The 27,535-nt window shown below is 54.6% G+C and overlaps 4 protein-coding genes across 6 annotated transcripts; 2 read left to right on the forward strand and 2 right to left on the reverse strand.

Moving 5' to 3' along the window:
* Positions 1-196: 196 nt before the first annotated feature.
* On the forward strand, positions 197-2,477 carry DXO (decapping exoribonuclease). Its single transcript, XM_056128167.1, has 7 exons — positions 197-278; positions 549-916; positions 1,031-1,266; positions 1,368-1,587; positions 1,763-1,898; positions 2,055-2,149; positions 2,242-2,477. Exons 2-7 carry the CDS (start codon positions 555-557, stop codon positions 2,390-2,392), a joined length of 1,200 nt encoding a protein of 399 aa, XP_055984142.1. The 5' UTR covers positions 197-278; positions 549-554; the 3' UTR covers positions 2,393-2,477.
* Positions 2,478-2,487: 10 nt separating this feature from the next.
* Positions 2,488-14,881, reverse strand: SKIC2 (SKI2 subunit of superkiller complex). Of its 2 annotated transcripts, none has more exons than XM_056128166.1 (28): positions 14,796-14,881; positions 14,616-14,719; positions 13,391-13,500; positions 13,160-13,284; positions 12,958-13,072; positions 12,760-12,834; positions 11,397-11,450; positions 11,116-11,306; positions 10,857-10,985; positions 10,492-10,637; positions 9,991-10,137; positions 9,791-9,875; positions 9,341-9,447; positions 8,939-9,085; positions 8,762-8,858; positions 8,421-8,633; positions 8,230-8,340; positions 6,896-7,126; positions 6,458-6,595; positions 6,182-6,319; positions 5,964-6,068; positions 4,167-4,314; positions 3,951-4,077; positions 3,618-3,828; positions 3,412-3,522; positions 3,120-3,338; positions 2,812-2,952; positions 2,488-2,729 (listed from the first exon to the last, which is right to left on the reverse strand). In XM_056128166.1, the coding sequence occupies exons 2-28, from the start codon at positions 14,639-14,641 to the stop codon at positions 2,529-2,531; spliced, it is 3,648 nt and encodes a 1,215-aa protein (XP_055984141.1). In that variant the 5' UTR covers positions 14,642-14,719; positions 14,796-14,881; the 3' UTR covers positions 2,488-2,528. The 2 variants fall into 2 exon arrangements, with proteins under 2 accessions (XP_055984141.1, XP_055984140.1); XM_056128165.1 differs by having other exon boundaries at positions 13,167-13,284; positions 14,796-14,875.
* Positions 14,882-14,964: 83 nt separating this feature from the next.
* On the forward strand, positions 14,965-21,342 carry NELFE (negative elongation factor complex member E). Of its 2 annotated transcripts, XM_056128173.1 has the most exons (12): positions 14,965-15,142; positions 15,567-15,649; positions 16,968-17,037; positions 17,135-17,280; positions 18,066-18,140; positions 18,236-18,273; positions 18,444-18,696; positions 18,733-18,781; positions 18,913-19,057; positions 19,226-19,280; positions 19,507-19,609; positions 21,029-21,342. In XM_056128173.1, the coding sequence occupies exons 2-12, from the start codon at positions 15,575-15,577 to the stop codon at positions 21,124-21,126; spliced, it is 1,107 nt and encodes a 368-aa protein (XP_055984148.1). In that variant the 5' UTR covers positions 14,965-15,142; positions 15,567-15,574; the 3' UTR covers positions 21,127-21,342. The 2 variants fall into 2 exon arrangements, with proteins under 2 accessions (XP_055984148.1, XP_055984147.1); XM_056128172.1 differs by having other exon boundaries at positions 14,966-15,142; positions 18,444-18,781.
* Position 21,343: 1 nt separating this feature from the next.
* CFB (complement factor B) lies at positions 21,344-27,345 on the reverse strand. The gene is made up of 18 exons (XM_056128171.1): positions 27,186-27,345; positions 26,848-27,075; positions 26,313-26,498; positions 26,033-26,206; positions 25,726-25,827; positions 25,499-25,635; positions 24,955-25,093; positions 24,530-24,658; positions 23,948-24,049; positions 23,724-23,861; positions 23,218-23,294; positions 22,981-23,098; positions 22,692-22,842; positions 22,518-22,594; positions 22,230-22,330; positions 22,000-22,132; positions 21,829-21,878; positions 21,344-21,542 (listed from the first exon to the last, which is right to left on the reverse strand). Exons 1-18 carry the CDS (start codon positions 27,247-27,249, stop codon positions 21,387-21,389), a joined length of 2,262 nt encoding a protein of 753 aa, XP_055984146.1. The 5' UTR covers positions 27,250-27,345; the 3' UTR covers positions 21,344-21,386.
* Between the last annotated feature and the right edge of the window lie 190 nt (positions 27,346-27,535).

A 27,535-nucleotide genomic window follows, 5' to 3' on the forward strand; every position in this document is an offset into this window, starting at 1 on the left:
GTCGGCTGGAAGGGGGAGGCGCCACCGTGGCGCCCGCACCCCTGCCTCCCGGCTGGCTCACGCGTCTACAGCTGATTGGCGTCCCCGGGAGGCCTGGGTGCCGAGCAGCCCCGGCGACCGCTTTGCCGTCAGTTCCTGGTGTCGGGCTCCCCCCCGCCGTCGCCGGATGATTGCGTCACCAGCAGAAAATCTCTTTTGCATCCCTCCAGCCCCTCTGCCCCGCCTGCCGCGACATCATAGCGCCGCGAAGGTGGAAGTCGTGGTTGGCGGGCTTGAAGGTATAATCCAATCCTTGATCTGGGCCCAATCTTCCTTCCTAACCTCGTCGCGTTTGGAGGATCGGAGGTTTCCAGGTCTAGAGGAAAGGTGGAAGGTGGCCCCTGCTTGTGGTTCTGATTTGATGGGCTGGGTCGGCTTGTTTCAAAGGTGGAGTCTGGTCATCAGCAAACTTGCTTGGGCCGGACAAGCGCCCCCACCGCCCTGCCCCAGGATACCTCTGTGAAAGAGCAACGTCCTCACCCCCCACCCCTTCCCTCTCCTTCCCTCAGGACCTCATGGAGTCCAGAGGGACCAAGAGAGGAGCTGATACCATAGACATAAATGTTGCAGAGCCTCCAAGCAAACACGTCCGCCCAGCACCCTCCCTACCCACAGACCCTACCCTCTATTCTGGGCCTTTCCCTTTCTACCGGCGTCCCTCTGAGCTAGGCTGCTTCTCCCTGGATGCACAGCGCCAGTATCACGGAGATGCCCGAGCTCTGCGCTACTACTGCCCACCCCCGACCAACAGCCAAGGTCCCAACTTTGACCTCAGAGATGGATACCCCGATCGATACCAGCCTCGGGATGAGGAGATCAAAGAGCGGCTGGACCACCTGCTACACTGGCTTCTGGAGCACCGCAACCAGTTGGAGGGGTGAGCAGAACACCGGCACGGAGTTCAGTCCTCAAGGAACCTGGGGGGTGTTTTGAGGGAGTCACCTGAATTGATGCGTGTAACAGGTTTCAGCCTCCAACTTTTCCCTCTTAGGGGTCCAGGCTGGCTGTCAGGGGCCATCGTGACCTGGCGAGGGCACCTGACAAAGCTGTTGACAACCCCCTATGAGCGACAGGAGGGCTGGCAGCTGGCCGCCTCCCGGTTCCAGGGGACTCTGTACCTGAGTGAGGTGGAGACCCCAACCGCTAGGGTGCAGAGGCTTTCCCGGCCCGCCCACCTCCGCGAGCTTATGTACATGGGGTATAAGTTTGAGCAGTACATGTGTGCAGGTAAGAGCTGTCCCATGCCATCACCCCATCCTAGCTCCTCATCCCCCACACCCCAGAGAGCTGGAGCCCCAACCCCTGCTGGGGCCTCTCTCTTTGTGCAGACAAACCCGGCAGCTGTCCAGACCCCTCAGGGGAGGTGAACACCAACGTGGCCTTCTGCTCCGTGCTCCGCAGCCGCCTCGGAAACCACCCTCTGCTCTTCTCAGGGGAGGTGGACTGCACAGACCCCCAGGCCCCGTCCCTGCAGCCCCCTACCTGCTACGTGGAGCTCAAGACCTCCAAGGAGATGCACAGCCTTGGCCAGTGGAGGAGCTTCTACAGGTTCAGAACAGGAATGGGCATGGCAAGAGCTTAGAACTGACAGCTGGGGAGGAGACTGGGGGGAAGAGGATAAGATGGGAGGGTGAAGGCTGGAGACGGGGGAATGCGGGCGGGGAGGGGGTAGAGGGAGGGAAGGGGGGGGCAGGTCCCACTGACACCATGTTTCTCCTGACAGACACAAGCTCCTGAAATGGTGGGCTCAGTCCTTCCTCCCTGGAGTCCCAAATGTTGTTGCTGGCTTCCGAAACCCAGAGGGTCTCATCTGTTCCCTCAAGACCTTTCCTACCATGCAGATGTTTGAATACGTCAGGGTAAGACAGCCCTGCCAGTTCCCACTGGCATCAATACCTGTCCTGTTCAGCCCCACATCAAGGACTCAGGTCCTGTGAGCAGAACTGTGGTCCAGCTGCCCTTCTCCCAGCCTTGTCCTCGGTGCCATCTTCCCCTTCGTCCCCTGCCCTCTCCAGAATGACCGCGAAGGCTGGAACCCCTCCGTGTGCATGAACTTCTGTGCCGCCTTCCTTACCTTTGCCCAGAACACAGTGGTCGAGGATGACCCCAGGTGAGGCCTTCAGCTCTATCTGACCCCTCCAATCTGCTCCCTAAAGTTCAGCCTCCAGCCCTCAACTCATTCCATCTGCCCCCCTGCCCCAGGCTTGTCCATCTCTTCTCCTGGGAGCCCGGCGGCCCAGTCACAGTGTCTGAACATCGAGATGCACCTTATGCCTTCCTGCCCACGTGGTATGTGGAGGCCATGACCCAGGACCTCCCATCACCCACCAAGACACCCTCCCCGGAGGACTAATGTTCCTGTTTCTGGGCACTGATAAAAGTATATTTCTAGCTGGTTCTCCTTGATGTCTGCGGAGCTGATGCATCGCTGTCCCACCTCACACAGGCACACGTGGTTTGCTGTTTTATTCTACTTTCACACAGATCGGTCACTGAGTGTAGAGGCTGGCAGCAAAGACAATGTCCCTCCGTAGCAGGGTGGCTGCCGTCTCCATCTTGGCCCCAAGCACAGGCTCCCCTACCAGGCGGGCTGCCCCCCGTAGGGAACGACACATCTCCGCCAGGCGCTGGATACAGCGGACCACCAGGCCCTCCGGGGTCCCTGAGAGACCGGCCAGTTCGGAGAAGGGCTGTGGAGAAGCAGGGCAGGAACTGAATGTAGTCGGTCTGGGCGGCGTCTCCCCAAATCCCCAATCACAGGGAGTTACTCACCATGCCTCGGGCCCACTCGTACACAACCTCTACGAGCCCAAAATTCAGCTCGCCCACAAACTCCTCCACCGTCTGGTTCAGGCCACAGGCCACCTGGACCTCCCCGATCCGCTTGGCCACGGCCCGGACACGTTCCACCCCCTGCAGGTGAGAAGGCAGCTGCGACTGTCTTCCTGCGCCCCAATGGGGGGGCAGATCGAGGAAGAAGCCAATCTTCAGGGGCATTAGGGCCCATGGGGGTGTCACTGGGGAGATATGGATGGGGCTGGGCATGAGCAGCTGGGGGAGGGATGGGGGGGTGACCTCACCTGTTTGAGGGTACTTGGGAGCTGGTCCCCAGGGTCCCCGGGGCTCTGGCAGACTAGCCCGGAGAGCAGGGCCGCGATCTCCTCCGGCCGAAGGGCACTCAGCGCGTTGTCGAACATGAGCTCCGTGAGGAGCAGCTCGTGGCTACTCATGGCACAGGCCACCCGCCCTGCCAGCTTCACGGTGCCTGCCTCGTCGACATAGCCCAGGGTCTGGAGCACCTGAAGGGAAGATGGCGGAGGTGGGTGCCTGTCCTCCCTTCCCCAGCCTCCCCCCGCACCGACCCACCCTCACCTCTACTCGCTGGTGGTACTCGGGGAGCAGCATCAGTGACTGATCCGACAGCAGGAAGCGCAGCCGCTCCATCTCCTTCTGAATCTGCATCCGCTCCCGCAGCTTCAGGTACTGCAGAGAGCCATGGCAGGTGCCCCTCAGCCTCCCCCACGGGACAGCAGCAGGGACTCGCTCAGTCAGCTCAGGGCTGGCCTCTGGGTGCCTACCTGGGCTGGGAAGCGGGGACTGTGCACACACTGAGCCCCCCGGATCAGCTCTTCCAGCTTCCGGGCCCGGAGTCCCCCCTCAACCACTGACACATCCTTGAGCTGCAGGTCATTGACCGGGTCGAGGGTAGGGGGTCCGGCAGGGTAGGCCTGGGCCAGGCGCAGCAGCTCCTGCACGGCCGTGGTCACGGCTGCTAAGGGAGGATCCTTCCTGAGGAAGGGGCACGGCTTAGGACCTAGGGCAGAGGCTTCTCTTCAGAAGGAGACCCCTGAAGCTGAGGGGCTTTCCGTCCCCCGCCCCACCGCCCCGCAAGGCCCTCCCTAGGATCTGACTTGAATTTTGGTTGCTGCCTCTTGCTGAAATCCTCTAGGATCTTGTCCCCATTCACCCGGAGCACCTTGGTGGTGATGGCCGCCACATCTGCTGACTGGAGCTTGGCCACAGTGTGGTCACACGGCCCTAGGGTCAGGGGTGTGCTGGGGTTAGGCCTCTGTGGGCCCAGATGTCTCAGCTACTGCTGAGGGGAGAGGGTGTCTGCCCATGCTCACCTTCAGGCAGGAAGAGCTTGAATCCCACAAGGTCCTCTGGATAGGGCACATCTGGGGTGGCCAGCCCCGTTTCCTGGGGATCCCCAGCCGTGGGCTTCTCACACAAGACCAGGGTTGTGAAGATGCGGCTGCTCGAGTTCGAAGAGACCTAGGGGGAGTGTGGAGGCGAGGCCAGGGTGGTGTGAAGAGCAGCCCTCAAAAGCAGAGACCAGGGACTTTGTCTTCTTTAAAAGATGACAGTGGCAATGTCTCTTTTGCAAACCACAGCACTCAAAATTAGATAACAAAAGGGAATGCCTTGCTACAGAGGCAGGGTGGGATGGGGGGGATGTGGGATGGGAGGGATACTGGGATTCGTGGTGGTGGAGAATGGGCACTGGTGGAGGGATGGGTATTTGATCATTGTATAACTGAAACCCAAGCACAAAAATTTGTAAGTCTACAACTGTACCTCATGGTGTTTCACTAATAAAAATTTAAGAAAAAAAAAAGAAGTCATGACAGGCTGCACTTCAGGAAAGCAAGCAGTAGGCCCAAGTTTTTGTTTCCTGAAGACCAGTGTTCCTGTTTCCCCAAAAGTTTATGGTTGCAGTTACTGGAAAGACACCCCGGAGCAGTCCCTGCCCACTTACACTAATCACTAAGCAACACATCCTGTTGTCCTGTCCTGTAGCCTGTTACTGGAAAAACCCTCAAAGCGTAACCTTGGTGCCTGCTAACTATGCCTATGTGATCAAAGCTGGCGCCTGCCAACTATGTTTATGAGATTACGGATATAAAAACCTGCTGTAATAAGGGCTCAGGGTCCTTGTCAAGACTACACTGCGTTGGATGAAACTCGGATCCTAGTTTGAGCTACCAATAAAGCCTTTGCAAAAAAAAAAGATGACAGTGGTTGCTGGAGCACAGCAGGTAGGGCATTCGCCTTGCATGCAGCCAACCAGGGTTTGATTCCCAGCATCCCATATGGTCCCCCAGACTTCCAGGAGTGATTCCTGAGTGCAGAGCCAGGAGTAAACCCTGTGCATCGCTGGGTGCGACCCAAAAAGCAAAAAAAAAAAAAAAAAAAAAAAACAGATGGCAAGGGCTGAAGCAATAGCAGAGCAGGTGTTTGCCTTGCATGCAGCTGACCCGTGTTCCATTCTCAGCACCACAAGGAGTAATGCCTCAGTGCATGAGCCAGAAATAACCCATGTGCATCTCCAGGTATGACGCAGAAAAGCAAAAAAAAAAAAAAAAAAAGCATCGGTCAGGGGCTTCGAGGCAACTCAAAGAGCTGAGTATATGCTTTGCATACAGGCGGCCCGGGTTTCTGTCCTGACACTATCTGGTCCCCTGAGCACCACCAGGAGTGACCCCCAAGCATAGAGACACCGAGTACAGCTAAACCACACAAAAGACTAGAGACCAGATCCCCACCCTAAGGCAGATACTGTGGAACAGGCTGGATTGGGAACCAAGTCAAGAATCAGACTGGAGGGGCAAGAAGGTGGGCATGAAGGGGCAGAGATGGGGAAGAGAGGAGGGCGAGAGCAGGCTGGAGTGACAATACGGAGGCTTGGACATTTGCCTTGCACGCAGCCAATCCGGGTTCAATTCCCAGCACCCCATATGGTGCCCCCCGCTGAGCATCACCAGGAGTAATTCTTGAGCATTGCTAGGTGTGGCCCCCAAACAAAAAACAACCCAGAAAAAAAGGAGGGCAGGAGGGAAACTAGTACCACCGACTGCAGCCTGCCCCCAGCCCCCACATCCCCCTCTCCCACCCTTTGGGGTCCAAGTTCCCCTGGCCCTTACCTGCAGGATCACACCCAAGGCATTGTGATGCTCCTGATTCTTCACAACTACCACCCTTCCTGCTGAAAGCGATTTCAGCCCATTCACAGACTCGATGATGTGCCGCTGAGGGGAGAAGTGGACAGTGTCACTGTCCACTTAGAAGCGGGATGTGGCACCAAGTCCAGGAGCACCCAGCACACAGCACTGCTGCCTCCTGCCCTGCTGCACACACGCACCTGGATCAAGTGCCGAGTGTCGGTCAGCTCCTCTCCCCAGCTGTAATACTCGGGCAGGTCGGCCAGCTGGCCGGTCACATCAGGTTCCTCCAGGGCCCCCAACCTCTTGGTCAGTTCGGCAAGGGCCTGTTCATGGGCCTGAGCAAAAGTGGGGTGTCCTCTTGAGGACTGAAGCAGGAGCAGGCACAGTCTACCCCAGCCCCCGCCACCGCCCGGCTGGCCTCTGGGATGTTCCCCACTTCTTGGCTGGGCTGCCTGTCCTGACGACCGCCCCACCTTGCTGTCCTTGCGGGATGGAAACTCGGAGAAGCTCCTCTTCATCATGTCCTCCACCCTCAGGGCATCTACCCGCAGCAGGTTGAGGATCATGGTGTAGGTGAGGCGGAACTGGGACTGCAGCTGGGATGGCTTCCCCTAGGCCGGGTCAGAGAAATCAGTGGGCCCAGAGGGGACCCCACTTGCCCCTCCGGGTCTAAGCCTCTCCCCAGTTAAGGAGCAAACCTTAACCAACACTGGAAAATCCCACCCAGCTGTGAATTCACAATGGGGGAAGGCCAGAGATGCAATCTAGTCTCTGCCATGAATCCGCTCGGGCCTGCTCGACTTCTCCCAAGCCAGAGCAAAGGGGGAGGGGAAGGAGGGGAGGAAGCAGGAAGCAGGTCCCCTGAGCTGGGCTGACTACTGGGGTGGGGGGGGGAGAGGGGGGTGTCTCACCATCATCATGCGGTGTAGGTCAGCCATCTCGGGCACACGGCCCTTGCAGAGCAGGATGACGGTGCCCGTGGGGTCCAGGCCCCTCCGGCCCGCCCTGCCTGCCATCTGCACATACTCCCCTGGGAGCAGGTCCCGGAAGGTGGAGCCATCATGCTTGCGCATGGAATCGAACACCACCGTGCGTGCTGGCATGTTTACGCCCATGGCAAAGGTCTCTGTGGCAAACAAGACCTGGAACAGGAGAAGGGATGGTCAGCAAAGGAGCTGCCACAGATTTCCAGGCCCGGCCAAGCTCCTCTGACCTTGCAGCTGAGGTCAAGTTTCCATTAGATCTGCAAACTGGCTCCGACCAGTTTTCTCACTTTGCTTACTGTTCTGTTTCTTTCCTCTCACCCCTCATTTCCCACCTTTACTCATCCCAATGCATGATGTAGCTTTTAAGTAAATACGTTCTTACAGAATGTGTCCTTGTGTGTGAGACTAACTTACCATTCACAGCAGTTATAGACCTTGTTACTTTTCAATTTTCTTCTACATACTGTTTGCAACATCCATCCCTCTCCCTCTGTGTCTATTCCGCAACCTCCAGCTGCTGCAGAATGCCCAGCACCCCCTGCAGTTACCTCTCCTGACAAAGGGCACCATCGTACCACCACAGCTACCAGAGCCAAATGGATCCACAGAGGAAAACAGATATTCCCTCATGGACCAAGGCAAAGAATTTCTCTGTGGCATGTGGCCAGGAATGGAACTTACAGTCAAAGTATGTGTTACACTTTTCCATTTGGCTTAGAGAGTGCCAGATGGGCTGGAGCCCCTGCGGTTCCTAGAACCTGACAGAATCCCATGTCTCTGGCAACAAGGGGCATTATTCAGCTCCCTAGTCTAGGAGTCATAAAATCCTATCTCGTATTATTTCCATTTGTAGTTTTCCAATAACTATTGACTTTTCGTTTGTCTGTCTGCTCTTTACATTTCTCTTTTTTGTTTTGGTTTTTATATTTTAGGGCAACACCCAGCAGCACTCAGAGGCTGCTCCTGGCAGGATTCAGGGATGGAGCCCAAGGCTCCAATGTGCAGAGCACATGTTCCTGCTCTCTGGGGCACCTTCCTGGCCCTGGGCTTCTCCTCTAAATACTGCCTGTCCCTAGGCTGCACCACCCCAGTGTTAGGTTGAGAAACCTAAAATCAGGAAGATTAAGGAATCTGCCCGAGGTCCCGCAGTGGTGGTAAAGCCTGCAGTCTGCACCCAGAATCCATGTTCTTGATTGGTCCTGCCTCAACTCCTGCCCATCAACAGGCTGTGCCCCAGGGGCTCTCCTGAGCTGGTGCACCTTGACCAGGCCGCGGCTGAAGAGCATCTCCACGATCTCCTTGAGGATGGGCAGGATACCGCTGTGGTGGACACCCAGGCCACGGTGTAGGAGCTCAGACATGTGCAGGACCTGTGGGGACCCCAGAGCTCCAGGTCAGGGACGGGACTGGGAAGCACATGGTCCCCAGCCCGGCCCAGCTCCCCCACCACCTGGGGCAGCTGGCGGTCAGAGCCGCGGAGGCGTGCGAGGCAGCGCTGCAGGAAAAGGTGGATCTCGCTCTTCTCTGAGCCCGTGGTGAGGTCCAGGGAGGTGAGGCCCGAGGCCTGTTCATCGCAGCGGCCTCGGGAGAAGGTGAACACCACCACAGGCAGCTGCGCTCGGGTGCGGAGGGACGCCAGGAGGGACAGGTACACGCCGCGGTCCTGGGGGAGGCGTGAAGATGGGTAGAAGTGGAGTCTCCCGGGGGGCTGCAGATCAGGGTCAGGCCCAGCAGAGCTCCACGCTCCAGTCCCCGGCCTTGGGGACACAGGGTTCGTGAAGCAGGACTGACCTGGGCAGCGCCCCCCTGATGGGTGGGCTGCTTGGCCCCAAAAGTCTGGGCGTGTTTGCTCATTCTCTCCTTCTTGGCCTCCACAGCGGCATAGTACCTGGAACAGAGGAAGGGACCCAAGTCACGGGACACCCCGTGGGGCCACCCCCCACCCCAAGCCATCCTGGGCTTCCTTACCCCTTTGTGTGGAAGGCGCCTCGGGAGTCCAGCAACAAAAAGAGCTCGCTCTGGGTCTTAGGGCTGTTCCCTGTAAAGAGAAAATGCTCCAGGGGGACGGGGCGGGCCACTGTGCTGATCACATAGATCTGGCGACGTTTCAGTCGCCTGAGAAGAGAGAAGACCATAGGATCAGGGGTGAGGTGCACTGCTCTCTGGGCCCCAGCTACCCCCTAGCGCCCCTGAGTGCAGAGGGAAGGCTGTCGCTGCCTTTCAGGCAAAGGTGGCATCCCGCGGCCACCCGAACCAGGCCCATTCTTCCACCCCGAAGGCCTGACCCCGGTCCATGCTGTATTAGTCTTCACCTCCCACCCCCAGGAAAGAAGGCCCCTTCAGTCAAGTACCCCAGGACACAAGTCTTACCCGATCCAGTCAGCAAATTCAAGAGCGTTGGGGACAGTGGCACTCAGAAGGATGATGGAGACATGGTCGGGGAGCATTATAAGCACCTCTTCCCACACGACTCCCCGCTAGGCATGGAAGGAAGACAAATCACAAGGTGCTCAGAGGGCACTACCACTCTGCCCCTAACAAAATGCATAGAGGGGTCGGGGGCCGAAGAGATAGGACAGCGGGTAGGGGTCTTCAGGCAACCAACCCAGATTCAATCCTCGGCATCAGATATAGTACCCCCAGGCCGCCAGGAGTAATTCCTGACAACAGAGTGAGAAGTTAACTCCTGAGTTCTGCCAGATGTGGCCCCAAAACAAAACACACAGGGGTCCATATGGGGAAAAGAAGGTGCCAAGTGCCACAGCAAATGTGTGGGAAAGGGGAGCTGCTGACGTTGTGCCAGAGTCAAGGCGCCCTTACCTCAGCATCGTTGATGTAGTGAACCTCATCAAAGATGACCCACTCCAGGTCCCGGATGACGTCCGAGCCACTGTACAGCATGGAGCTGAGGAGAAGAAACCACAGGCTGACTCCCCTCTGGCCCCCAGCCCCACCCTTTCCTCGGCCCACACACACTCCGGGGCGGCCCCAGTGTCCTGACTGGTCCCCTCGGGGCTCACCGGAGAATCTCAGTCGTCATGATGAGGCAGGAGGCCTCCGGGTGCAGCTGCACATCTCCTGTGAGCAGCCCCACGTCCCCGAATGTGTTCCGGAAGTCTCGGAACTTCTGGTTGCTCAGAGCCTTGATGGGGGACGTGTAGATGGTGCTGGGGAAACGACAGGCAGTCAGCCAGTCCGACCACCAGACGCATGGCTGCACCCCTCCCCCGCCCTAAGTCCTCGCAGAAGCAAGCCACAGAGCTCAAATGTCCTTCACCCAAACTGCTCTCACGCCTTCGTGTACATAACTCATATAACATACAATCTCTCAGAACAGAACCCCAGAAAAATTCTGTGTCCGACTCCTTCCTAAACTCACACAGTTATTCTGACTGCTCACCCATCTAAGGGCTGAGTCAGGGAAGCGGGGCAGACTGAGGCCCAGAAAGAGTGAAGGGGCTGGGTGCAGGGATGCCAAGGGAGCTATACCAGGGAAGGGGCCAGGGTGCAGGGGGCTGTACCGGGTCATGTGTTTCTGGGCAAGGGCAATGGCATATTCGGCTACAACTGTCTTCCCAGCGGATGTGTGCGCTGCGACAAAGACAGAATCGTGCCGCTCCAAGTGCAGGATGGCCTGTTTCTGAAACACATCCGGCTCAAAGGCCCACTGTGGGAGAGAGAAGGCAAAGAGTGCTGAAGAAGGTGCTCTGTTCCCATGCTTCCAGGGTATACAGGACAGCGGGGTGAAGACTAAAGTGAGGCGAGGCTGGGATTCAGGTCCAACACCAGCCTGGAGACATCTGGCCTGGAGGGTCTGGGGATGTCGGGAAGATGGGAGCAAGAGGGGTGTGCGGAAGGGGAGAACACATGGGCACGGCCACACTACCTGGAAAGCGGGCTGGGGGATAAGGCGGTAGAAATCCCCCACAGGGGAGGTGACATCCACAGGAATGGCCCATTGCTCCTGGGGTTGGGGTTTAGGGGGTTCTGGAGGAGATGCCACTGTGGAAGCTTCCTGGAAAGGGATGGGGAGGGAGCACCAAGTTATAGCCAGAGAGCCCTGGCACCGCTGCTGTGCAAAGGTGCTCTAGAACCCCCTCGGACTCAGCACACCAGACTACCCCCGACCACCTACAATCACTCACCTTCAACACGAGGTCCTCTAAGCTGCTGGCTCGGGCCAGGGGTGCACTGGTGGGAGAGGTTGACACCGCGGCCCCTCTGGGACCTCCTGGCTGCCCCACAGTCTCGGTCTCATCCTCGTTGCCCCCACCCAAATCCAGGGGTTCCAGCAAACGGCTGAGGCTGAGCAGCCCGGGAGCTGGAGGCGGGTGATCTGAGAAGCGAGGCAGAAAGGGGAAACAGTTATGTCTGACTTTCTCTGGAGCTGGGAGCCCAGATGCCCCATCCTGAAACTAAAACTCACCCTTTGGCGCGAAATCCACACCTTTCTTGAAGCCAGGGGGGACAGTCAGGAGATCTGGAGAGGCACAGGAAAGTCAGGACTACTGCACACAGCTGCACAGGTTAAACGTGACATACACCGTAAAGGAGCCCATTCACAGCAAGGATGTGAGGGGAGCGGGGAGCTGGGCCGCACTAGACATTGCTCAGGGTGGTTATAGGAATCTGAAGCAGCGTCACAGCCACTACAGGTATGCAAGGTACTACCTCTCTGATCCCAGTACAGATATTTTGTTTATTTTTATTTAGTCATCACAGGGTTGGAGCAATAGCACAGCATTAGGGCGTTTGCCTTGCAAGTGGCCAATATGGCCAACCCGAGTTCGATTCCTCTGCCCCTCTCGGAGAGCCCGGCAAGCTACCGAGAGTATCTTGCCCCACAGCAAAGCCTGGCAAGCTCCCCGTGACGTATTCGATATGTCAACACAGTAATAATAAGTCTCACAATGGAGATGTTACTGGGCCCGCTCGAGCAAATCGATGAACAACAGGAGAACCGTGACCATGACTGAGTCATCACAGATGATAAAATTACTCACAACTGGTCAGGCATACGACCAAATCTGTTAGCCAGTATCCACTTCCCTCCACCAACTGTCCCCTCCCCACCCCGTTCCAACCACCAGCCATCCTCTAATGGGAAGAACTGACTTTTGGCACTGTAGTTTACAGTACTATTATTGATACTGTTTCATCTATAACACTTCTCCTCCTTTCAGTACCCCCTCCTCCTCCCTTTCATCTTCCCTTCATTTTGTAGTGGAGTGCCCCACGGCACATGCTTCTTACTAAAAACTAGTTCTCATGTTGTTTCTATCATTTTGGGGCATCTGTTATTCTCCCACTATACTTTACACCCCACATACGAGTGAGATCATTGTGTGCTGGTCTCCCTCCTCTGACTAACTTCACTCATTTTAAAAGGCACATTCGCAGTGACAATATTACAACATGCTGGAGTGATAGCACAGCGGGTAGGGAGTTTGCCTTGCACGCAGTGGACATAGCCGACCCAAGTTTGATTCCTCCACCCCTCTCAGAGAGCCCAGCAAGTTACCAAGAGTATCTCGCCCACACAGCAAAGCCTGGCAAGCTACCCATGATGTATTCAATATGCCAAATACAGTAACAAGTCACACAATGTTACTAGGCCCGCTTGAGCAAATCGATGAACAATGGGAGGACAGTGACAGTGACACCAAAGGTTGTCAGAGATGGGTTCCCTCATATCTTAGTGCCCAAAGTCATGGAAACATGGAAGGCCCGGGGCTCTCTTCCTCCAGGAGCAGCCTGGCTCCCTAGGATCCATCCGGGCAGCACCTCACCTTTCTCAAAGTCTATCTCCTCTTCAGCTTCCTCCCGAGTGCTCAGATCTGTCATGGTAGGCTCATCCATTCCACCTGGGGAGAGGTTGGACAAGAAGGGAACCAAAAGGTGAGGGTGATATGGGATGGATGGGAAAACTGGAAAACTGAGGTTCCCCTCCCCCACCACCACCACCATCCCATTTCCATAAGAATCACCTGGCCAGAAAGGGTACTGTGTGGGGTTTCCCCACAGCGACTGCGAGGTAGGTCCTGGGGGCCGGCGAAGAGACAAGGAGGTGGTAGCCGACAGGTTTGTATTCTCCAGCAAAACCTGCAATAGGAGATCGGGGTCACAGTAAAGCTGAGTTTACCTCTGACTACCCTCCTCACAATTCTATTTCCCTAGTGGCCTCCTAACCTCTAACCTCTTTGTAACCCAGTATCTGGCCTGTGGTGGGGTGTCTTTGGGCCTGTAGATCGGAGGGGACCGGGGCCCCCAAGGAGACCAGGAGAGACCAAGGATCCATCTTCCTCTGCCATTTCCTGGAGAGAAAGAAAGCAACATCAGGTTTTCTTTTTCCTCGGTTCCAGCTTCCCTCAGAGACATTCCCACTCTTAGTCCAGGGCTAAGACCCCTCAGACCCCTCACCGGGCCGCATGCTCCACTCCATGCAGAGGCAGCCAGGCTGGAGACGACAGGAACAACTGCTCTGCTTCTTGCTGCAGATCTGGGGCGCAGGGAGGGAGGCCATGGGGAAGCTGCAACCAGGGCAAATGAGCGGTGTTAGGTAAGGAAAGGGAGCGAGACCAGGACAGGGGCGAAGGAGAGAGGCAGTCATGCTTGCCCTCAAGGGCAGCTGTCCAGCGCTGGTGCTGAAGCAATGTTCTCCAAAGGTTACCCAGCTTTACAGGACAAACTGTTACTAAAAGGCCTGAGAGGCTGGAGAGTAATACAGATTTCTGGTCTCGGAGTCGCTGGGGTTGAACCTGGCCATTTGTATTTTCAAGAACTCCCATACAAGTCTTGAGACACAGGGCTGGAGCGATAGCACAGCGGGTAGGGGGTTTGCCTTGCACAAGGCCAACAGGGCCGACCCGGGTTTGATTCCTCCACCCCTCTCGGAGAGTCCAGCAAGCTACCAAGAGTACAGTGCTACAGTGCATACACGTCTTGAGACATGGGAGGGGGTCTGAGGGGTGGGCTTGAGCGATAGCACAGCGTGGAGGGCATTTACTTGCTCACGGCCGACCTGGGTTTGATTCCCAGCATCCCATCTGGTCCCCCGAGCCCCGCCAGGAGTAATTCCTGAGTGCCTGAGCCAGGAGTAACCCCTGAGCATCACCATATTTTTGGGGTGTGACCCCACCCCCCAAAAAAAACAAGTCTTGAGACACACTGAAACTTTTCGCCAGTTTTTAAAAAAGGGATCCCAGGAGCTGGAGCAATAGCACAGCGGGTAGGGAGTTTGCCTTGCACGCAGCCAACCTAGGTTCGATTCCCAGCATCCCATATGGTCCCCTGAGCATCACCAGGAGTAATTCCTGAGTGCATGAACCAGAAGTAACTCCTGTGCATCGCTGGGTGGGACCCAAAAAGGGGAAAAAAAAGGGATCCCAGACCCAGGGCCTCAAAGATGAGCGTCTCCAGTGCCCTGACGCCCGGAGACAGAACGGGACCCCACAGAGAAATGACACATTCAGGAGTGCTACTCTCGGCGCACAGCGGCCGCCCCCGCCCTGAGCATCACATCGCCCGCCCGCGGGGCTGGGGTCTGGTTCGAAGCTCGGTGGGCGGCATCACGCGAGACCCCTAGTGTGAAGAAGGTCAAGGGGGCGTTAGGTGTCAAGGAGACGCTCGTCCAAAAGTCACTCACGGTGCTCTCTGGAGCGCCAGGCACATTCAGCAGCTCCCAGTGCCCCGTGCAGCCTAGTTCCACGGCCCGAAGGGGCAAGTCCAGGGGATCTGGGGGCGGGAGCACTGCGGGGAAAGGGCAACAGGTCAGTTTTAAGGGTCATCCCCTGTCTAGTCCCCGGTTCTAGAACCGCCCCCTCACCGAGTCGCTCTGTCTCCATCATCCCGTAGCTCAGGGCTGCTACCGCAGCCGCCGCCACCACCGCCCAGCCGCGCAGACCGGAAGTGCCGCCAGGAGCCTGAAGCTGTCCCCGCCCCGCAACGGGCGGAAATGGAAGCGACTTCCGGCACCCAGCTCGCCGGGGGCGTGGCCGAGCGCGGCCGACTGCTCGAGCGGCCCAGGTGGGCGGCCGGGCGGAAGTGTCTGCTGCTGAAGCCGCCTTGGTTACGGCGTTTCCCGCCCCTCGCACGTCATCTCTCTGAGCCGGCTCTCGGTTGCCCGCGCGGGCGCCGCCCGAAGCTGTGGGGCCCGGGGTGCCGCCCCCTCAGGTAAGCCCTTTCCCGGGCGTCTGTCGCCCACCTGTTCCGAGCGGCTCCTCGCTTCTCCCCCATGGCGTGGCTCTGAGGATGCGGCGCCATCGCCGCCGCCTCTGCCGCTCGGACCCTCGCGGTTCTCACACTCACCCCAACGGGGGTCGGGGGCTGGTCCCTGCGGGTGGGGTGGGCGACCGGGCGGGGCCTGCTGCCCCCTCCCCAGGCCACGTGGTTCCGCAGGGCGCTGGTGCCCGTGAGTCCTGCACAGCGCGGGGGAGCCCGGGGGACCCCGACCTACGGGGACTTGCACTGGCCGCCTGGTGGGAGCGGGAGAGGCGAGGCCGGCCTGCAGGGCCGGTGGGGGGCGGCGCTGGGGGGTCGTGAGCGAGCCTCGGGTGCTGACAGTGGGAAGATGTCTTGGGCCTTGCCCCTGCACCAGGAACCACCATGTTGGTGATACCCCCCGGACTGAGCGAAGAAGAAGAAGCCCTGCAGAAGAAATTCAACAAGCTCAAGAAAAAGGTGAGGGGACGTGGGGGGTGGGGGGGACAAGCCCCCAACTTTCCGCAGGCCACTCTGAGAACACGGGTTCAGTGTGAGTGAAGATGCGGGGAGGATCTTCTGGCTCATACCTGGGGACAGGTAACCTCGTGTGGTTTCCCAAGTGGGCTTCCCCCAAACCTTGGGGCTTGCTTTTCTTCTTAGCCCACCATTGCATTGTCTTCCTTTCCCATGACTTGACACCTGCGAGCTGATGATACCCCAACTTGGGTGTTTGCACTTCCAACCCGTGTCTTCCTGATGATCTTCAGGTCCAAAATGGAAGCAAGTCCCTCTTCGTATCTAGTTTCGCCCTCCTTCTTTTCTTGGTCTTTCAAATAGGATTGACAGCAGTCACCTTTTCCCCGTGTGTTTGGGATTAAAAACAATCTCATCTCTGACCTCCCCACTGTTTGCATAGCCAGACATTTGCCAAGCCTTGCTCTTCCTTTGAGTCATCTCTCCTGTGTGGTTTTTTTTTTCCCCAGTGTGTTCTGTAGAGAGCAGGCCTTTGCTGATGACATTTTACCCAGACAAATGTCATGGACTCTCAAGTTTCTTGTTTTTTTTTTTTTCTGTTTGTTTACTTTTAACATATGTTCGGTCTTTTAAAATAATTTGAAAACAAAAGTGTCCCCCTTTTTTCTCAACCCTAAAACTGGTTTCACAGTGTCTATCGAAGAAAGGCTTCCCTTTGTAATCACAGCTGTTTGCTAGTCCGTCACATGCTGTCCCAAAGCCTTCTTATCTTTGCAGCTTTGCTACCCTGTATTCTTAAAATGTCCGTTTTTCTCTATCTTTGTTGTTTGGGTGGGGGCAGTGTAACATCTATGGACGCAAAATCTTGCTTGCTGTCTGAAGCCTGCAATAGCCACCTCTCCTAACTATTCTTGAGATTAGCCTAATTCTTTAAACTACTTAGACTACGTCTCATTCTTTCTTTCTCGTCATAATGTAATGGTGTAGCCTTCTTATTCAAGGATGGCTAGAGAAAGCTTTCCAGCAGAGTACTTATATCTGACCCATGAGTGAATTCTTTGTCGTGATCTTTAGAAATGGAAGATTCTAGGCCCCTCTACTTTCCATGGTTTGGTTGGATTAGGCATCATTGGTATTGTAGGTGGCTGAGAGCACTGTACATGAGAGACAGGGCTGCCTCATTATAGCACCCAGGGATGCAGACATTTGCATTGTTTTCTCTGACAACGGTGTTCTTGAAGTGATGTCACCCAGTGCTTGGGATGGGGGTATTTTAGGGGCTGGTCCTTACTGACCCTTTTCTTCTCACTCTTTTTCCCAGAAAAAGGCATTGCTGGCTCTAAAGAAACAAAGTAGCAACAACACAGCCAGTCAAGGAGGTGTCAAGCGCTGTGAGTGAGAGGGAAAGTTGGGATAAACTGGAAGTGTGAAAGTGGCCAACCTCTCACTGCTGGTCCAATATCCTGCCTCTTTCCCTTGCCACTCAAGCCCTGTCAGAGCAGCCGGTGGTGGACACGGCCACGGCAACCGAGCAGGCAAAGCAGCTGGTGAAGTCAGGAGCCATCAGTGCCATCAAGGCTGAGAACAAGAACTCAGGCTTCAAACGTTCTCGAACCTTAGAGGGGAAGGTGAAGGTGAGCATGAGCAGAAAGATTGTTCAGAGAGTCCTTGGCTTCAGAGGGCATTCATCCAAGTTGGATGAGTGGCTTGGGGGAAATAATGCCTATTGTGAGAAAAATTGCTCTGCTCTTCTGAAAATTATCTGTAAAATTTAATTCTTCTCCATTTTGCTCATTCTATGACTTTAATTTTCTGTGCATGAGAACTCTTAGAATGTGTGGCTCTAAGGAGTTGAAAAGGCTCTAAGTGCTTGTTAGAGAACGCTTATGAAAAATGCTTGTATAATCAAATAAGAAACATCCAATGGAATTTTTTTGTTTGTTTGTTTTTTAAGTGATAGCCTGGAGGAATCCTATCTTTTAAAAGTGAAATCCTCTTCTTTTTTGTTTGTTTTCTGTTTGGGCCACACATCCAGCGATGCTCAAGGGTTACTCCTGGCTCTGCACTCAGGAATCACTCCTGGCAGCCCTCATCCATACGGGATGGCAGGAGTCCAGATGGCTGTGTACAAGGCAAATACACTACCTGCTGTACTAGCGCTCCAGCCCAAGAGGACCTTTCCTCTTTTAAAAGATAAGGCTCATAGGCAAAGTGGTAGTACAACAGATATGGCATTTGCCTTATACAAGGCCGACTCGATTTTAATCCCAGGCATCCTGTCTGGTACCCCAAACACTGCCAGGAGTGACCCCAAAAAAAAACAAAAATTAAATAAAAATAAAAGATAGGCTCGAACCTGTCTGTCCCATGGGTGGGCAGCCTCTGCACACACTGAGGTGAGTCTCTGTCACCTTCTCAGGATCCTGAGAAAGGGACAGTCCCTACTTTCCAGCCATTCCAGAGGAGTATATCTGCTGATGACGACCTGCAGGAGGTAATGCTTCCCAATTAATATGAGACCCATGTATTTTGGGCCACAAGTCAGATTCCTCTCAACTGTCTCTGGTCTCTTTTTTTTGTCTTTTCCAGTCATCCAGACGTCCCCAGAGGAAATCTCTGTATGAGAGGTTAGAGGGTTAGAGAATGGGATCCTGGTAGACGCGTGGAGGTTGGTTTTCTGGGTTGGTGGGAGGTTTGTAGCTGGAGTGGAAGCTGGGGCTGCAGAGAGCATGTGTTTTCGGCCTGGGGGAGAGGAGGTGAAGTCTCCCTTTTATCTTCACTGTCTTTCTCTCCCCAGCTTTGTTTCTTCCAGTGATCGGCTCCGGGAGCTGGGGCCCGATGGGGAGGAAGTAGAGGGCCCAGGAGCTGGTGACAGTGCCCCTCGAAGCTTTGACTGGGGCTATGAAGAACGGGGTGGTGCCCGTTCTTCGACCTCTCCTCCCAGAAGCCATAGTCGGGATCGAAGTCGAGAGAGGAACAGGGACCGAGACAGAGATCGGGACCGGGACCGTGACAGAGATCGGGACCGAGACCGGGAGCGGGACCGAGACCGGGATCGAGACAGGGACAGGGACCGAGACCGGGAACGGGATCGAGACCGGGATCGAGATAGAGACCGAGAAGGCCCTTTCCGCAGTGAGTGCCCGTGAGGCCGGTGTGGTGCCAGGACTTGAACTCAATCCTGCATGTGCTAAGCTTGTTCTCTGGACTGTCTCCTCAGCTGCCTACAGTAGGGGCTCTCTTATGACTCATTCCTCATCCAATAGGATCAGATTCGTTCCCTGAACGTCGGGCCCCTCGGAAGGGGAACACCCTCTATGTGTATGGAGAAGATATGACCCCCACTCTCCTCCGTGGAGCCTTCTCCCCATTTGGAAACATCATTGACCTCTCCATGGACCCCCCCCGAAAGTAAGGATGACAATGGGGCAAGACAGAATCTCCAAGGATTTGGGTTAGAAGACAGGACAGGGGCATGGGGCCAAGCCAGCCTGTCTCCATTGGCCTGTTAGCACTGGGTTTGGTTGTTTCCAGCAGAGTTCACAGACCCTCTACTAACTCTGTTTTCTCTCATCCCAGCTGTGCCTTCGTCACCTATGAAAAGATGGAGTCAGCAGATCAGGCTGTTGCTGAGGTTGGGACTTCCCGGATCTGTTATCCTACCATCCTCCTATTTTCTCTCTAAAATACTGAGCGCAAGTTGAAAATGATTTCCTCTTGACAGGGAAAGTCTCTCCCTGGTCACACAGGATACCTTATGTTCTCAGATCCCTGCTTTTAGAATGGCAACTCCTGAAAAATTGTTTGCTTTGTCTGTAATATTTCCACCCGTCCTCTGCCCTCTCCCTCTTCTGCCTCAGCTCAACGGAATCCAGGTAGAATCTGTACAGCTCAAAGTCAGCATTGCCCGGAAACAGCCCATGCTGGATGCTGCCACTGGCAAGTCTGTCTGGGGCTCCCTCGGTAAGAATGGGCATCTTTCTGTCCCCCACAGCTCCCTGCCTTTTCTCTTCCTGGATTGGCTAGAGGTACTGGGATGTATGTGGAAGATGTGGGAATGGGAAGAATCATCAGACCCTTGTAGAACACAGAGAAGAAAAGGATTAAAAGTGACTTGGAAGAGAGTAACTAAAATAGAGCGAGAGGAAACCAGAGTCAGGTTGTTGAGGAAGATGATTTTTTTTTTTTTTTTTTTTTTTTGCTTTTTGGGTCAACACCTGCCGATGCACAGAGGTTCCTCCTGGCTCATGCACTTAGGAATCACTCCTGGCGGTGCTCAGAGGACCATATGGGATGCTGGGAATCAAACCCGGGTTGGCCACATGCAAGGCAAACGCCCTACCTGCTGTGCTATCGCTCCAGCCCCCCCCTTTTTTTAAATTTTATTTTGTTGTTGTTGTTGTTGAAGAAGATGAGCAGCCTCCCTGTGGCCTATACGTATAGGCACAGTGGATTTTTGAAACAAGCATTTGAAGTCTGGGTGAGGTACAGAATTGAAAGTGTAGTCGTGTCAACTGCTTCACAGGGTAAACTGGAAAATGAATCTGGGGAGACTGAATTTGGAGAAGAAATGATCCAGAACTGGGCTTAGGGAGTATTCAGGGAAAGTGTGAGGAAGAAAGCTGTGTTCCTTGTTACCTTCTGACATATTCAGTTAAAAGTTAGAGAGGCAAGAAGAGGAGCGTCAGACTGGAAACAGCACCACTGGGGCTTGTGGATAAGAAGTTTTGAGGGAGGGAGTGTTGGCATCGTTGAGATACAATGGTCAAGAGAATGGGGACTGGTGAGGATGGAGTCCCTCATCCCAGGGTTGCAGGGATGGGGTACTTGGAGGTGGATTGAAGAGAGGGACATCCCTTACTGTAAGGAATAGCTTAACATGGGGAGAATGCTTGGGGTCAAAGCTCTCCAGATGGGGTTAATAACGTTTCTCAGTACTAACCCCTTTTATCTGAGTAGATTTCCCTGGCAAAGGAGTGAACCTTAAACGAGGTTCAGCATAAAAAAAGGAAGTATTCAGAAATGATCAGCTTGTCAGCAAACAACAAAGATTATTTTAATTTTTGATACACTGGGGTTAGGTAGTGTCATTCACATGTCTTGATAATAACATTGGGGGTTTTCTGGGTGTTTTTGTTTTTAAGAATGAAACATTGATCACAACATCTGCATGTTCCACAGTAACAGCTCACACTTGTTGCCCCACAGCGTTTCGCAGCCTCACACGTAAGGGGACTAAAGGAGGTAGACATCCTGGCCACCAGAGGGCAGTGTGGAAATCGGACTGCCCGAGACCAGGGGCCAGGGAAAGGTAGACTCAGGGCCTGAGGTCTAACCTTGGCTCTTCTTCAGGCCTTAACTAATCCTTTTCTCCTTCCTTAGCCGTCCAGAATAGCCCTAAGGGTTGCCATCGGGACAAGAGAACCCAGATTGTCTACAGTGATGATATCTTCATTGAAAACCTCGAGGATGGCTTCTAGGGAGTGGAGCTGGATTTTGTGTGCCTCATCTGCCCCTTACTGGTCTCAGTAAAACACTGAGGAGGAAGCTCACACATCTCCCTCAGCCTCTGATCTTTCAGCATTTGGGGTTGGGGTTAAGCCTTTAAAAACGGCTTTTGGATTTTATCTCAGTTGTAACACCATGACCAGTGCACGTTCCCCACTCCCTTTACCCCAAAAGGATCTTTAACACAGGTGTTGTTGCAGCTGTTTTAATTTCTGTTCCAACAGAAAACCCCTCAGAGAAAGTCCAGACCCTCATTTTTGAGTTTCTCCTTGAGCCAGGGAAGCACTTGGAAGAGGTTGAGGTGAAAGTCTCGGGCGTGTGCAGCTTTCTCCCTTGGCACCCTCTTCTCTTTGCAGACATCCACTACCCCCCAGCTGATCACACCAACCTGGACAGACAAGGAGATACCATGGAGAGTCTGCTAGAATTCCTACCCGAGCCCAGGAAGCAGTTATCAGATACATGTGAGCTGACCTAAGAGAATTAGGCTGAGGACCGACCCAGCTCAGTCCTTTCTGGTGCCCAGCCCAGACCCCTAGTCCTGAGTTTGCTAGTTCAGAGATTAGCCCACAGGAGAGGCACCTCGCCCTCCCTTTCCCGCCACAAGTAGCTCTCCTACTTGGCGCATGGTGACAACTTGCCACCTCCTCTCAGGCAGGGAAGGAGAAACTCACTTGAATGAAGCGACCCTTCTTGTGAATAAACAGGGGGCCACCAGAATCACCTGCAAGGGAACACGGGAGAAAGAAGCTAGAAAGGACTCGGGCCTCAGGAATCTAGAGCACAACCTAAGAAGACCTTAGGTTCCTCGGGCCTCACGAACTTGGAGCACAACCTTCTCTCACCTTTGCAAGTGTTGGGGTCCGCGTATGGAGACAGCCCTCCAGTGCAAAGGAACCTGGGGGTGACCACTTCAGAGTAGTGCTTGATCTTTCCATAGCCTGGGGCGAATTTAGCATCCTTCTCGCATTCTTCTCTCTGCAGGGGAGGTGGGAAGCATGGGGGAGAAAGGTCATGAACAAAGCTTGCAAAGAGAACTGAGGCCTAGAGGATCTTTGGATCCCGCATTTCTCACTTTATCACCATGCTTGATGAGGACCTCCTTTTGAATCATCAGCTGCTTTTCCTCAGACACAAATAGAGCTTTGACATCCTTTACAGGGAGCAGCTGTTTCACTGGGAAAAAAAGCAGAGAAGGGGTCATTGCCCACCGATCTCTCCATTACTCTGTCATCAGCAAATGTCCCTTAGCCTCTTCCTAAGAGTTTGGGAGTGGCCAGGGCATCATCCCCTCCTGCAGTTCCCTCCCGGCTCATTGTCTCTTGGAGTTACATCATGTGCTACTCGCTTAACTAAGCCTTACTCTGTTGTTGGCATGTGCTCTTCAGAGGAAGCCTCAATGCTTGACTTGTTGCTTCAGTGCAGGGGAGACAAATGGGCCTGTAAGGAGAGAGATGGGGAAATGGTGGCCGATGAGCTGGCTCCACACTCCAGACCTACATTTCCCAGCCTGTTTTCAGGGACCCAGAGGTCTCACCTGACAAACTCTCCATATATGAGCCTCTTCTTGAGCTTGACCAGGGCTACATCATAGTCGTAAAATTCAGGGATTCCTTGTGCTTTTTTCCCATAGATGTTGTAGTTGGGGTGAAACAGAACTTCTTCTATCTCCAAGTTCCTCATCTTTTCTGAGGTAGGAAAGTGAATTCCTCTGAATCCACTTCTCTGTGGGAGGCCTCCTGCCTAAACCCCACATCGTCCCTAACTCAAATCATCCCCATCCCTATCAATGCACTTTGAGGACGGGTGGCAGTTGGCGTACTTACCCACGCTGACCTTGATTTGATGTGCCTGATCCTCCACCGTGAAGCAATGTGCTGCTGTCAGCACAAAGTACTCGGATACTATGGACCCCATGCATTGCTCATGTCCCGTTGAAGGACGCTGGGAGCAGGGAGAAGTTCAAATTTTGTCAATACCACAATCTTGGAAAATTTCTGACCTCCAGTCCCCATTTCATGGTGACGTTGCCTCCCTTAAGTGCCCCCCAGGACTCTACTTACAGTCACTGAGATCTTGGCCTGCCATGGTTGCTTGTACTTCCAAACCATGCCACAGAGACCCAGAGTCCTGGATTCATCTAGCAAGAAAGGAGAATGTGCTGAGAGCTGTGGCTGTTTCATTCCTGAGGCTGGGAGTGGATAACACTTGTGCAAAAGGAACAAAGGCCTAGTGGGCATGGTTCCATTGAACAGGGAACCTCCAGAATATAGTGGAAGGGACTTGGGACTAAGAGTACAGACTTGGCTGTTTTCAGACCTGACTCTTACTCATTTGTTGTCCCTTGATCTCTCCTGGCCTTGATTTAAACATCTGTACAATGAGGGCTTGAGAAAGACCTCTACTTTCTGATTCTCAGAACCTGGAGCAGTGACAGGAAATGAAGTGACACTGAGATTGAATGATAAAAGCCAGGGCTGCAGAGAGGAAGAAAGATGTGAGAATTTGGGGGACATGGGCAAGCTGAGTTTCTACACCGTCCGCTTATTCCCTTCTGGTATCTTCATACCAAGCATTTTGGTAAAGACATTCTCCAGATTTTCCATGTCCTTGACTCTGAACAAATGTTGTTCGTTATCCTTCTTGGAAGCTAAAGCATTGAGGTTCTGTTCGCTCACCAGAGGCCCAACTCCAAACACGTAGACATCTGTAGGAGGGAAAAAGTGACTGTCATGTCTGTGAGGGTAGGGTCAGCTAGGAATTGAGGTGAGAAAATCAGGTGCACCCACTCACCCAGATAATCTTCCCTGCTTCTTTTGTGGTTAATGCCAATGTCCAGCAGCCTCCGGATATCTTGGATAATGGGGACTGGATCCCCACCCATGTTGTGTAGACCTGCATAAGAAATGAGATGGTGACTCAGGGAGGCAAGGGAGTGAGGGGTTGGGGAAGATAGATGGGTAGGTGAAAAAGCAGGGGACACGGGCTGGAGCTAGCATAACAGGTAGGGCATTTGCCTTGCACGCGGCCGACCCAGGTTCAGTTCTCAGTATCCCATGTGGTCCCCGGAGCACTGCCAGAAGTAATTCCTGAGTGCAGAGCCAGGAGTAACCCCTGAGCATCGCTGGGTATGATCCCAAAAAGCAGAGGACACAAAGCTGGATAAGAGGGTTGGGGGAATAGGTAGTATGGGGTGGGGAGGGGAGGTCACAGAGACCTGAGGAGAAATTTTTCTCCTTGTGAAGGGCCCCAGGAAAAGTCAGTCTGTGTGGCCCTGAGCAGCACTTAGGGCTTCAGTCATGAGTGCTGTGTGTGACTTGTGAATTCAGGACCACAGGCTGCAAAGAGAGGGTTGGCGCGGGAGAAAGCTCTGACCGTCTGTAATGAGGATGATGACATGGCGGGTACGGTTCCAGTCAGGGTGGTTTATTGTGTATCCGCTCATCATGTTATACACAGCCTGCAGGGCCCTCTTGGTATTCGTCCCCGACTTCTGTTTGTGATCTGTGGGAAGGAAAGCGATCATCTTGCCTAGGCTTCCAAACAAAACAAAGTATGAACCCCAGAGGCCTAGCAGCTGAGGTGAGATACCACATCTTAAATTTGGGGGGTTGTCACCCCACTGACCTGACCCAAAGTGACCATCTCAGTCCCCAAAGGGTTCCCACTACGCGCCCCTCCCTGCACCCAGTGACCCCACTGGCTAACCTCAGAATCTCACTACCGTCTCCACACCCTCAATGACTTTTTGGCCTCGCTCAACAGTGGATCCCTCACTCTTTCCTTCCCCGATCTCTAACCTTCATAGTTGATTTTATCGAGACTTTTTGTCACCCAATCTGCATCGCTGCTTTGTTCTTCCGACAATCGAATCAAGACATTAGTGTACGTAGCATAGGTCAGGAGACTGTATCTGGGCTTTACCCCATAACTGGCCACCTGTGGGTGAGAGGAAACAGGAGTCAAATACTGGGGTTGAGAGGAACCATTGTCTCTGATGCGACAGGGAAAGCCATGGCCCAAGGACCGGCTGATCTTCCTGGGGCTCAGAAAAACCTGAGCACTCAAGAAACCAATGTGGGGGGCTGGAACGATAGCACAGGGGGTAGGGCATTTGCCTTACACGCAGCTGACCTGGGTTCGATCTCCAGCATCCCAGATGGTCTCCCAAGCACCACTAGGAGTAACCCCTGAGTGTTGCTGGGTGTGACCAAAAAAAAAAAAATACCACCTAGTGTGGAGAAAGGGGGAAGAGGACAGAATAGATGGCCCAGGTGTGCAGGGATCATCAGAAAGCTAATTCTGGCAGAGCTTTGAGGTCCATTCAGAGGCAGGGAACCCCACCTTCTCGATGAATTCTTTGAGGCAATTCTTGGCCCGCGTAAAGTTATCAGCCCCAATGCTGTCTGATCCATCCAACACCAGGTAGATGTTCATGGAGCCCGAGGGGTCCAGGACAATCTTCCTTTTCTGTAGTTCCCCTGGATTTTACCAGAACGACTCAGGCTGTGGTTCATGTGAGTTTCTTGGCCCTTCTCCATCACCCCCAACCCCCTGTCCTGCCTCCAAACCTGGGCTGTGCCCATCCTCAGCTTCCACTCCTTCTATGGTCTCGGTCAGCGAAGACAGGAAGGCTTCAGCCACCTCTTGAGGGCTGTCATACATAAAGGAGTCTGGGGGAAGGTCACAGACTAGGTGAGACACATGGGTGCATCAGGGATGCTGATCAGAAAGAGGGGAAAGTGGGTTGCCGGGCTTCGAGGAGCTCAGAAAGGAGCAAGTTCTCTCCAGGAGTTTAGAAGTGAGAAGTGGCTATTACGGGGCAGACAGTGCTCTGGTGGGGGGCAGCAGCATGGGAGTAACTGGGTACGGGCCCACCTTGGCAGGAAGGCTCTGTTCCGCTCCAAGAGCCACCTTCCAGGCACGTGCGCCGCTGGGAGCCGCGCAGAGTGAGCCCCCGTTGGCAGTAGTAGGTGACGCTGTCTTCAAGGCGGTACTGGCTGCCCACCTTCCTCATGCCAACCGGGATGCCCGGGTTGGGGCAGTATGCCGCTGAAGACGGGAGGCGTGGAGGTGAGTACCAAAGGTCAAGGTCCCCAGAGGACAAAGCAAGCCAGAGGCCAGGTGCCAACTCCCCGGGAAGGGAGATGCTGCTCACCTCCATCATCACAGATGGTCGTCTGCCCATCCCACCGCCCATTCGCTTGGCAGGTACGATTGGCAGAGCCCCGTAGAGTATACCCGTCGTAGCAGCGGAAGTGAAGCTGGTCACTCACGTTGTAGTAGGAGGCCTGGGGCCAGAACTCCCCATTCTCAAATTCCTGTGGTCTTGGACAGTGAATGACTTTGGGAAAAGGGGACAAATATAAGTACCCAAGACAGGGCTGCCCTTAGGGGGCCCTCCTGGTCTCTTGGGAGCCTGTCTCTGAGAAATAGTTCCCATGCCACAGAAACAGCTCATGTTTTTCAGTCCCTGGAGGCTTCCTCACCCCATGGGCAGCCGGCCCACTGCTTCTCCCTGCCCGTTTCTGAGCATTCCCACATGGACAGGTGCTGGGTGTACTCCCCAGCTCCCACAGCCCTGACAACAATTGATTGGTCCAAGCTGACTCCTTATCTCAATACACGGCCACTCTCATCCTAGTCTGGGCTGCACCTGCCACCCTCCAGTGCCATGCTCATTGCCCGCCAACCTCTGCATTCAGCTTTTTTGACGATCTTTTCGCCTTGAGTCTTCAGGTCGCTCCAGACCCCATTTTTGCCGCAGGTGCGGGCCTGCACAGGGTAGGCGTAGTAGCCAAAGGGACACTCGTACTCCAGCATCAGGCCCCCCCTGAGAAGTAGGTAGGAGCCCCCTATGATGTCCACTCCCTCCAGAGGGCAGCGAACTTGGGGCGTAACAGCAGACAGTGACTTCACACCTAGAGAAAGAGGGTGGAACAGCAGACAGGGACTTCACACCTAGAGAAAGAGGGTGGAGGGTTGAAGTGCAGACTCACAGAGAGCAAGCTGAGGCTGCACCGGCTCTTACCTGCAGACAAGAGCCCCAGGAACAAGGGAAGCAGGCGGAGGGGGTTGCGGAGGCTGCTCCCCATGGCGACGGGAGAAAAGTTGGGGCTGTCTGTCCCACCTGGCTCTGTGTACGCTTCAGACCTGGTGCCTCTGCTCTTCCCTGTCCCCGCCTCCCACAACTCCTGGGCTTTTATGCAATCAGTGTTCTGGCACCTTCCACTCACCCCGCCTGCCCAGCCCACATCACTTTCGGGAATGTCCAGGAGAGAGCCCCCCCCTCCCCCACTGCCCTCAGCCAGGAAATAGAAACTATTGAGTCCCACCCCCTGGGGCTCTGCTCACACCTTCTCAGTGCTCTTCTCACACACT

This window comes from Sorex fumeus, unplaced genomic scaffold (assembly GCF_029834395.1).
Source record: "Sorex fumeus unplaced genomic scaffold, SorFum_2.1 ptg000063l, whole genome shotgun sequence".
Lineage (NCBI taxonomy): Eukaryota > Metazoa > Chordata > Mammalia > Eulipotyphla > Soricidae > Sorex > Sorex fumeus.